The sequence below is a fragment of the Lonchura striata genome, chromosome 1A (genome assembly GCF_050655825.1).
Source record: "Lonchura striata isolate lonStrDom1 chromosome 1A, ASM5065582v1, whole genome shotgun sequence".
Lineage (NCBI taxonomy): Eukaryota > Metazoa > Chordata > Aves > Passeriformes > Estrildidae > Lonchura > Lonchura striata.
Window position 1 is genome coordinate 62051919 of NC_140741.1, and position 12272 is coordinate 62064190.

Genomic DNA, 12272 nt, shown 5'->3' on the forward strand with positions numbered 1-12272 from the left:
AGACCCCTCGCTGTACCTCGGTGCTCCTGGTCTTTCCCTGAACTGCAGCTGCTCTGCTGCTCCTGTGTTTTTGGTGGAAATTCTGGGTCATCCCTGCTCTGGCATGTTTGAGAGCTTATAGATGGAGCACCAGGCTGCAATCAAACTACTGATAGAACTGGGGCAATAGGATAGGAGAACTTCTAGCTCTTCTTTCCAGATTTAAAAGCTTTTAATCTCTCTGATTGCAGAATTGAGATAATAAATAATAATTTATATAATAAATAATAATATTTATCACCACTCATTAAAATTAATGAGTGATAAATAAATTATCAATATAATAAAATTATCAATTTTATTATTTTTAATAGTAAAATTACTGAAACAAACTGGTCTAAAGATTATGATGTCAAATGCAACACTTTGGAATTTCATGCAGGCTTACCATAAAATAAATATCCACCTGATATTTAATCTCATTTGTTTTTTCACCTGAATTTACATTTAATTTTCTTAATAATTATAATTTACAAAGTTCTTTTGTCTATAACAGAAATATCAACCAGCTGCCTAATCACTGCAGAAATATCAGTTCTCCCAGGTGTTGCCTCTTTTGAATGCTAAATAAAGACATTTCTCCAATGAATACTGGTGGGAAGGGCTAAGTGTAGGGCTCAATAATAATAAGTATCAACATTTTAATATTAACTGAAGAAATATTAGCAGAACAGCATGCAAGAACTGCTGGCATGGCATAAGAAAGTCTGTTCTCTAAAATACAGGCAAAGACCACCTGCAAAGGAAAAAAAGGAACATTTTCTACTTCATTAGTCAAGGAACTACAAGACAGCTCAAGGTCACAATTTTAGAAATCTGAAGTTGATTGAAACAAATTCCATCCAGACTTCCTATTCTTACTTAAAGATAAAAGTAACCTTTATTGATGCTTGTGCTGTCCACCACATGCCAGTGGCAGTGTCAAAGGAATATCATAATGTCAAAAGCATCCCTTGAGTTACAACTGTGAAAAGCATTTTCAAGACTGTGGTAATTAAAGACCAAAGAAATCAAACCAGTTATTATAATTTACTATCAAGGTAACTCAGAACAATTCACTGGAAGTACATCCTCCAAATGCAATAGGTTCTATATTACAATATTTTTTCTTTTCTGAATGCTTCCAAACACTTCAGAAAACAATAAAGAGAAAAAAATGTATAGCTTTAACTACCCCAAAGTTTTAGACATACACAGGCACCATAAAAACTGTACTTTCATGTTGAAACCTGGTATGTGAAGTTAGTGAGGAATGGCAAGATTTTATAGTTCAATTGAGAAAAACAAAGTAAATGCCACCCAAACCCAAACTCAAACCACAGATGGGATGTGGTGACACAACTGCAACACAGCCTGGGTCTGCTCTGTGTCTGCAGGCACACTGCTGAGGCTTACAGACAGTTTCTTACTTATTCCAGGCAGCAGACCCTGTACCTCCCAGCCAAAGCAGCACTGTGCAGAAAGAATTTTCCATAGCACTGTTAATACCTTAAAACCTCAGTTAATCACATTTTTCAGTGGGAAATGAAGGACAATAAAGTATCAATCCTTTGGAAATTTTTACTGAAACAAAAGGTAAGTGGCAGAGGGGGAACTTTCTAAATTTGCTTTTCTTCTTGAATCTGAGACAAAAGACCACATAAAGACAAGGAGTTTAAAATAGAGATCAATATTACATGCATTAGCATGCCTTTTTAGCACTTTCCTGCTCTGTTTAATTTCTAGTTACTGACATACACATAAAGTTTATATTTCAACAGTTCTAACAATAACATTTTGACCATCATAACCTTCCATCTAAGTACTGAACTGTGACACTCATTTTCTGTAACAGCAATTTAGACACAAATATTAAATTTTAACTACTGCCAGCAACTATTTGCCATCACAACTGAAATCCAGCCAGACAATACTTCAGATCTTGCATTTGTTGTTTTAAATAGATGATGAAACAGTATTATTTAAGCAGAGCTTTTCCCTGACTCCAGTAGATGGCAACAGCTCTGCCCTAAAAAGCTCAGACAAACCTGTTTCAGAAGGGGAATGAAGCACTGCATCCCCACCCATGCCTGCTGTACCGGGGAGCTTCTGAATTAAATCACCCAACAGAGCTCTCCAAAGAAGATTCCTCTGCTGTCAGCCCTAAAATTCACTGCAAATCATTAATGTTGCAACTGAAAATGGAGCCCTAAGGCTCTAAGAACACTTAAAACAAGATAATTATTTCATGCCTGATTTGTGAGAGCAAGCACTTAACATAGAGTGCTGCTCTGCTTTGATTTGTGCATGCAGGTGCAAAACCCATGCCTAATTTAATTAATTTTATAAAATACATATATGGTAAGTGGTTTAATTATTGCTGGTTTATGAAATTTATGAACTTTGCATACCAAGGTCTTCATTGTTATAGGCATCTCAATAGTCTGGGATGTGACAGTCAAAGAACTCAGCAGAAATCAAAGTAATTATCTATCTTTCATGGTCTCTGACATCTAAAAAGAGTTTTACATTAAAAAGTGCTTTTAAGGATAGTTATTTTTCCAAGAAGATATGCTAAATAGGAACACACCCCACCTGAATCACAGGTCTGAAGAGCTCAATAATCATGCAGAATCTCAAACATGTCCCTTACTATTGTCTGTGCAAAGCTGATTGACGGCTGTGGAAAGCTACAGGACAAAAGGAAGACTATGCACCCTCCAAGGAGGAAGAAATGCCCAAAGAGCTGCTGTGGGAAGTACGACCTGCCACCTCACAGACTGCCCACTTCCTAGCCTGCACTAACCAAAGAGCTGAGTTAAAGTAATAAATCAAAGGAATCAATAATTCCAGTTCATTTTGTGTCAGTGAGGGATTGATGTTCCTGCCTCCATTCTCAAAAAATGAACCACACATACAAACAGCACATACAGTAACTTCTATGACTTAAACTTATCAAACATACTGAGTTATTCAACAGTCCTACTGCAGAAATGTGTTGATTTATTTTCCCTCAAAAGTAAAAAAAAAAAAAAAAACAAAAAAAAAAAAAACCAAAAAAACCCAAAAAAAAACTCTAAAAACTTAATTCTTTTAAGAAGGGAAGATACAAAAATTTTACTGTATCCAATGTTGTGATAATTGGAGAACTACTTAGTATGGAATAAAGGTATGTAAGATGTGCATTAGCGATGCTAATTAAAGATACAAGCTGCTGTATGGAGGTCTGGGTTCGGCCCTGTTGAATGGTTCTTTATCAGTAAAAATCCTCTATCACATAGGTCTTTCCAAAATATTTTCCACCCTCCAAACAGAGAAAACTTAATTATAGTAAATCCATTTCACAGTGTAAAAGCCTAAAGGTATCCAACGAGACAGTCGTCACAAATTATTTTTATTTAAATTCAAACTTCAGAGTCAATAATCAAAGAAATGTGAAAAACAGCTATTGGAAATTCTCCCCTCAGGAAAAAGACCCCACATGCTCCCACCTATGAGTGAGTGGCCTTTCTTCACTCCAAGGCAGAAGGGGAAATGCCCATCCCTGTGCCACAGTAGCTCCCTGCAGGCTTCCTCTGCTCTGCCCCTGTGGCATGCCCAGGGATGAGCAGAGCAGGGCCCTGCCCTGCCCCAGCACAGCCCCAGGAGGGAGGCACGGATGCTCTCGTCTGTCCCAAAGGTGAGCAGCTGGAGAAGCTAATGAGCAGCAGGCTCCTATGGGCAGTAAAAGACTCTCTAATGTACATTTCATAAGGGAGAGAGAAAAGCTGCAGGAATTATCCTCATACACTAAGCACACTGATGAGAGACTGACAATTCTCTTGTACACACTGGCATTTTTCTCCTTTGCTTTCCTACCTCCTTCATCAGATGGAAGCAAACGTGCTTTTTCAACAGGGAACAAGAATATTTTCCTTTTAGCTCCCCTTCAGCTGACCAGAGAATGAATGAAAAAAGCTGAAGGCTTGCTTCTTCAGCAGATGTATATTTAAATTTGAACACCATATAATCTTCTTCTTTGGACCACTTCTAAAACGAAGAACACTGACTCAAACATTTTTCCATTTAAATAACACAATTTTTTCCAGACACCAGCATTTGATAGATAGTGTTTTAACTCAAGGGCCACTTTTTTATATTTTTTATATTCTAATTACACGCATATGAAGTAGTTGTACCAAGTAACCCAAACAGCAGTTGGCAATCCCTACCAGAATGCTTTTTAACTAGTAACCTGGAGTACGATTCAGAAGCATGTTTAGCAGCAAAGTGCAATAAAAAGGAATGGGTAGAGAACAAATGTACAGACAATGTTTCAAACTAACCAGCCTTGCTTTAAAATCCTATTTTGTGCTGGGTGTCTCCAACAAATAAATTCTGCCTTTGGTATAAAACACTAAACATTTCCTAGTCAGAACACATTCACTTCATACCAGGACTTTTCAAACATCCAGAATTTGCCACTGGTTCAGTATAAATATTGTGCTAGAGCTATTAATAGAAATTTCTAAGTAATTATCTGAAAGAAATGTAAACAGTTTCAGGTTAGATTATTGTGTTACTCTGGTCATTATTTTAAACCTAAAATGCAGCTACAATATACAAAGTACTTTATTTGTACAGGCATTAAATTAAAATAGAATTATGTTATAACAATAGCTAAAAGAATGTCTCCCTCTTCAGCAAGTTAAACAGTTAAAAAAAGACAAGATTATCTTCTATTAAAGTTACAATAAAATTCCACCCTCAATTATTTAATTACACCCTTTAAAATATTTCAGTACATATAAAGATTTCACCATCTTTATATATGCTTTAAAGGAGCTTATTATGGTTTTCAACTCCACCATGAAACAATTTCCTTTTAAAATAATTTTACTGTGTGATGTTTTAAAGATTTGAGCAGGAAGAATGGCTGGAAGGATCTAAACATAACATTTCCCCTTATTTTACTACCTACTCCTGCATTACCAATAAGACAGTCTCATCAAGGATTAAGGACACAGTATTCTATATTGCTTTATCCTTCTATTCTTCCTCTTTGCTCTTACCAGTTAGCAGAAATGGCTTTAAAATATGCATACGAGATTTCTTCAGTTCCTCTTCTACATCCCTTTCACGAATCACACTGGCATATGCAACCATTAGACTGTGATTGCATGTCTGATAACCTCCTCCCAGGAAAGACCTCATGCCTTGGAATTTTGGTTGACAAAGACTGTAATCAGTTTCAGATCTTCTTTTAATTTCTGTTTTCACACAAATCACTAATATATATTTGATACTATTGTGCTGAAGTACATACCCCAAACAGGACAAATAGGATTGTGCCCTGCCACACAGCTGCTCCAGGTTTTCACATTTACTACCACCGGGGAAGATACTCAGAATACAATTCTGCAGATATCTTGATTTTCTTTTCTAAACAATATTGAGGCAGAGAGGGGGTGTTTTATGAATTTATGAAGTTATGAATATTTCAATTTAGCAAACATTTACCATATTGTCTATCAAGAAGTTTCTCTAAGACTACTGGTTATTATCACAACTCTTCTGAGTGCTGCCAACATACATGAAGATGTGAATATTCTCTTGATCCTGCTACTTTCCTGAATCATTTACTCCCTTTACTACCATTTTTACATGGTAAATATGAGAACCATAATCCTATATATAATCTTCATCTATTGATCTGACTACTTGGTAAGGGAAATACCAGTTTATCTTCTAATTACTGCTGATTACTAAGCATACATTTTCAATGCTGACCCTTGTAGAAAGGCTTCAAATAATCATTTCAGCAATAAAACCTTCTAGAAATACTTTCTGCATGACGAAACAAGCCACATCTACCCATGGACACCAGAGTATTTAATTCCTGAAAGATTGCTCTAGGGCTAATCTTTCTGTGGTAACAGCAGAGGTCTGTAATGCTGCTTCCCATGATGTACTGAAAACAGATTCTCAGTCTTCAAATGTGTAAATATGCACATACATTCTTTTTGCACTGGTAAAGTAGTCACAGGAACTTTTACAAATGTATCTGATGATGCAAAGTGAGTGTAATAAACTTATATGTCTGCCTTATCTACAAGAGGGAAAAGTAACATGGTATTTTTAGAAGAATCTAATGTTCTTACAAAGGAAAAGTATTCTAATAATTTTAAGAGTCTCATCTGTTATGCATTAGACAACAGGTAGCACTGCATGAATGTAAAGCTCCCCAGAATACTCTCAAGTCTGTGACAGACACTGGCATGTCCCCTGTTGGACATAAACCAATCTGTTGTCTGAGAATCCAGCTAATGAACTCCCATGAATTTATTTTTTCTAATCAGTGGAATCTAGTTAGCATCCAGGTTCAGATGCCAAGGTCATTAGGCACACTCCTGAAGCTGGGAAAGAGGGTTTGACTGCCTGCCTGACCCGCTTCCTCTCACTGCACAGGCAATCCAAACCCACTTTTCTCCCAAACGGGTTTCCAAGACACATTTAAACCCCTCAGCAAACTAGCAGATATGAGCAACAGGCACACAGTGAAACATAACAGCATTACTGAGCATCTGTAAACATGCCATTAATTTTACATGGAAGGAAGATGATCAGGAGAGCACTGGCTAAAGGAAAACAGAGCTTCCCAAAGACAGAGCTCTTCTGCACTCTCGCCTTTGCACTGGCTGCCCTTAGAGAGGGGAGTGCTTCTTTATATTGAGAAATGCAGGGTTCTCCATGAAGCATTAAACTCCCCTGGCACAGAGATGTTCCTCTAACAAAGTTAATAAAAACGGCTGAAAACAGCAAATCACACAGCTCCTCTCTCTTTATAGATTTCTCTTCCAAATCATTCTCCTTCGGGGACTGTGGAGACCTGCCAGCTAATTGTGTGGACAGGATAGCTCTAGGCTTGTCTCTGATCTGGTGATGATGTTATTATTTCTTCATAATTGTTTACTGTATAAAATCAACATCATTCTCTCCAGAGGAAGATTGCTCAGAGTTGCTCGTGAGAGCGTTTCAGCTCAGTTGTGGGCCTGCTGTCGTCTTGACAACATACTTATGTCAAGGTTAATGTCACATCAAGGCACTGTAAGTACCTCCTTCCCTTGCAGTTATTCTTTCATCTGTAAGGGTAGTAATGCAATTTAAAGTTTCTTCATTCTTGGCTGACCTTTAGGAGAATTGATTGCAATTACACAAAGAGAAATTTCAAGAGAGAAATTTCTATGAGTACCGTGGGAGTAATTGTAACTGTGGGGAAAACCCTTAGATTTTGGGTTGTGTTCAGAAAGCACAGCCCTGAAAGCAATCACCTCTACATTTTGTCCTGGCTGAGAGAGGTACTCTGCCCATGACCTCTGTTGTGCCACCTGAACTGCATATGGGAACATTCTCGTTGCAACCCCATCTGTACAAGTGAGATAATGCTTTTTATTAAATTCATGGGGATTTCATAATTCAATGTTCATGAAGAACAGAACTGCAAGGCTTTCTGTGGCTACTGCTATGTGCAAAACTTCCCTAAATCTTGGAAAACAGAATCCCAAAGCAGAACCGTGAGATCACACTGAAAGAAGAGACACAGCTCTTCTTCTTTTGCTACAAAGTAAATAATTTAAGAACATTCTTGCTCACTGTCTTAGAACCATCCTTTATGTGTCCCTGGACACAGCTGGAGGCAGCAAGATTTGCATGTCAACAGCTATTTTGTTAACTGCTTCAGAAATACCAAGGGCAGCAAAACACCTGCCTGTGCTGGTGCCCTGGGCAAGATGCTCCACTCTGTGTTATTCTAATACTATTCACGCTTATGTAACTGATTAAATAATGAAAAATACATCTCTACTGCTTGTGGTACATGCATGATCCTTACAGGCACACCCATTGCACATTAGTCATACTGCTTAAGCTATGACTTGGTCATATTTATTCTTGCACAGTCTCTCCCCCAGAGCCACTGCCAGCCACTGAGTTACCAATGCTCAACAGAACCCAAATGCTATATTCTTCTTGAAAAATATGTGGATGCTTTAATTGTCTCCCTGGGTTTCTATGACAACCACAGCAACATAAACAGTCTTGCTGGCAGCCACAGGAGACTGAAATCTCTGCTCTCTTCCCTCCCTTCCCCAGAACTTCTCAATGTAGAACATACCATAACCAAATAAATGCAATTAGCAATGGAGGTGGTATCCACTACACCTTGCTGGCACTGGGGAAATGTCTTGGAAATAAAATGCATTACAGTATTTTATGGTAATAGTCAAAGCATCGCCCTCTACATCAGTGCTATCGAAATACCTTGGGACCAACAGTGAAAAACAGTGCAAAGCTATAGATACATAAACAGAAGTTTTCTATGTCAGTCTGCATGGCTGCAAAGAGCTTTAAAAAACACATGACAAGGCCTTGTCTGTCAGTGCTTTTGAGCACCTCTCACCTTGGTGGTAGGTTACCACCAGGAATAGATAAGCCCCTGAGTAAATGTCAGGATAGTTGGGGTTCAGATGGCTGCAGCACCCAGCTTTCCAGCAGGGAAATCATAAACAAGATGGGATCACAGTAGCAGTAAAATGCTGTCAGCCTGAGTCCAGGAGAAGCTGTTTCTCTAACTCCTTCATCAACGTTGTGAGAGCTGTTGCTTCTTCTAATGCTCAGATATCTGAGTTCCAACAAGTCCCAAACAAATAGCTCAGGTCTTTCTTCTCTCCTGAGCAAAATTAATGACAAAATGGATTTCCATGAGCCAAGCATAACCCCGGAGGTTTTAAGACATTTAAACTCATTCATCCAATACCAGATGCGTGAAGCCATCAGGATACATAAGAGTTACAAAAGAGGCCACGGGTAATTATGGCCATCAGCTCTCCATAACTCACAAAATCATCTCTCCAATTATTATACTATTTTCTGATCACCACAATGCCATGTGTATTTTTAAAATAATACCCCCTGTATGTCTAGCTTGTGACACAGTAACTTTGTGAAAGAAAAGGCTGCAATTTCCTTCAGCAGTGCTGTTAGCTTGTCTCAGGCACTTGTTCTCCCTGTGCTGCCAGGGGATACAGATGACTCTGGCTGCTCTGAGACTCAGCTGGGGATGGAACTATGCTACTTTCCCTGCAGTAATCTTCCCCTGGCAGGGAAATCCTATGGCTTTGTGGGACTGATTTTGCTGTAAAGCAGATTCAGGATTTGAGTAAATGGAGCTGGGGGGTGGTATGTGAATGTGAGCCCTTGGAAACAAAAACCTATGGGGATTCCCCATGGCCAGTAAGCAGAAATACATGCATACCTGAAAAGAAGGAGCAGAAGGAAAAGAAGGCAAAATGCTTCCCTCTTCCACAGGGCTTGGAAGGCACAGAAGGGGACACCTGACATTGCACAGCTTGAAGGATCAGGATATTTTATTGGTTTTCTATCTTTAGGCAGGACTTTCACAGTGGTGACTACCAATATAACGTATATAAAATTGATTCATTTCCTTTTGAAAGATTTCAAGCAGGGTCCACATGGTATGGAATTCTTGCACACAGAAAGACTGCATTTTGCAATATGAAAATGAAATATTTATTCTTCCCTATCTAATTTGCTCCAATAGGCTGTACATCAAAGAGTCTATGTGAGATTGAACCATGAATATGAAATAATTGCTTGTGCCCACATTTACTATGCTAAACAATAGCACTGGCTAATGAAATAAAGTTCAATTTTATCTATCAACTATTCATAACAAGTTTTTGTCTGCATATATATCTTTCTGCATTCTAGTGTGACAATCTACATAAAACTACAGCATATAGGAAATGAATGGTGACTTGGAATATAAAGAGACATCTGTTACCTTACAAATATGAGAGTCCACATGCTGCAGATCATATCAGGGTATCAGGCAATATGCAAGGGGTATATTCCATAATGTGACATTAAAGTTATTCACAGAACAAGCAGGTCAGATAAGATTTTGTAGTTTTCACAGTTATTTATTAACTGTAATAACCCCAAAATAATCACAGTGCTTTTAAATTAGAATTACAAAAAATATAAGCTTCTCTTTCCTGCATCCGGAATTAATAACGAGGCCTAATGGTACTGAAATCAAAATGAGGGCAATTTTAGAGTAATTTTAAATTAGTGATTCTACAATGAGTAGATAGTTTCATACGTTTCGAACTCTGTCCAATATGACTCGGTGTCTTTGAGACAGTTTGGTTTAAATTCTGAGAAATAGGTATGAAAGTTAATTAAAAAAAAAAAAAAAAGAAAAAAGACGCCCAAACCACCACACAAACCTTTGCCTATTCCCTAATTATGTTCTTGGTGTGTGGGCGGCTGAGATGAATTATGTCGAGGTGGCTTTCTCAGAAGTAATTACATAATTCCCTCATGCCTCTGAACCATTCTAAACCTAATACAAGCCCTAATCATTACCAAAATATTCATAAAGCCTCGACAAGACAATGTTCCAACTCAAAAAGCTATTCCTTAGGAATAGTCAGTACTTTAGAAAACTTGAAGGTTGCTGTGACTTCACAGGAAGTTTTTGTGCTGCTCAAGAAAGAGGTGTGATGTATTTTGCAGTTGTGCCTATGAATGCACATGTTTTTACACTCAAGTGCAACGTATGGCATGACACCCCTTTCAGGCACAGAATCACAGAAATCTATGGCTAAACTCCATGCTTTTGACAATTTGAACTTTTCAGGTTTTGCTAATTTTAGTTAATTCAGCTGAGGTAATTGTTTCTATGGTAGGCCAATATTAAAAGTGTGGTTTAATTAATGCACTTAAAAATAAAATTAATTCAGAGGGCTTTAAGTATATAACTAGGGAATGAAAAACATTAAGGAAAGGTGATTTTCCTCATTTCTAGTGTACTTTTGCCAAGCTTCCTAAGTGACAGATTACACCAAAAAGTCTGCACACATCAGGTCAAGGCTTTTATTTATTGTTAGGAAGTAATCACCCATTTTTGACAATGCCAAATTATCTTCTTCCTTGAACATCTTAAGAATTTAACACTTTTTGTAAAAGCAAAATTGTTCTCAATAGCATAAAATACACTCTCTGTAGAGCACAAAGCTAAAACATCTTAACAAGTGACATACCTGCCCCAAGCTGCTTTCATTGTAGAATCTTTATCAACAGGAATGCATGAAGATTCAACAACACTTGATTTATTCAATTTGTAGCAGAGACCACAATCTGGATCTAACATACATCCATTGCAATAACTGAAAGAGAACAAAAAGAGGAAAAAAACTTAAGCAACACTTCATTCATTAGTGGATGTCAAAACCAACAGCATTTCTTACTAAGTCTTGCAATGCACATAGCTAAGTTTTCAGTGTTGGAGACAAGACCAATAAGTTCTCCAAAAAGCATCACATATTGCTTTCAACCTCTTCTGTAACACATTTTGGTAATGCATATCTTGAGACTGAAGGGACATTAAAGATCATCAAGTTCCAATTCCCCCTGCCATGGGCTGGGACACCTTTTACTAGACCAGGTTGCTCAGAGCCTGATCCAACCTGACCTTGAATAGTTCCAGAGATGAGTCATCCAAAAGTTCTCTGGGCAACTGCTTCAGTGGCTTACCACCCTCACAATAAAAAAGTTTCTTCCTAATGTCTAATCTAAACACTCCATTTTGGTTTGAAGTCATTCCCCCTTGTCCTACCATACATCATACCTAACAACCAAACTAGAATTGGAGCATCAATGGATGTGAGTCAGTCAGAGATCACAATACCACCTGTCTCCATGAGCAAACTTGGCACCTGAATTTCCACTACATTTGATGGAAGGAGTCATTATGTCAGTGGAGGCAATTCACATACAGGCATTTAGCATCCAAAAATATCCCATCTGCCCCTTACCTGTCACTGCAGAGTGTGCAGTGCTCTTGCAGATTATTCCCATGCATCACACTTGCCAGCTCTGTACAGATGTCTCTGATTTCCTTGGGAACCTCAATAAGCACGAGATGCTAACATTGAGGCCAAGTTTCCTCAATGCCATTGTGTTAGTTGCTCAAGGGACTAGAGAGCAAAACTGTTCTCTAGATACCCTTGGCTGCACTGACCACATCCCCACTGACTCTGCTGGCAGCCTAGACACCAAGGGCCCTACAGATACTTCACTGAGGAGTCAGACTAAAATCTGTCTCTAAAATCTGACTGCTGGGGATGTAGGTATGTGAGTTACAATGGAATTCCAAAGCTCTCTATGCAGTGCAAGTTACCTGAAAGCTG

At 38.2% G+C, this 12272-nt stretch overlaps 1 protein-coding gene across 1 annotated transcript in view; it reads right to left on the bottom strand.

The window, feature by feature from the left end:
* SLC2A13 (solute carrier family 2 member 13) overlaps positions 1-12272 on the bottom strand; it is a 140552-nt gene that overhangs the window by 17153 nt on the left and 111127 nt on the right. Inside the window, exon 7 of the mRNA XM_021539109.4 lies at positions 11124-11249. Within this exon, the coding sequence (XP_021394784.3) occupies positions 11124-11249 (126 nt within the window). The remainder of the gene's footprint in view (positions 1-11123; positions 11250-12272) is intronic.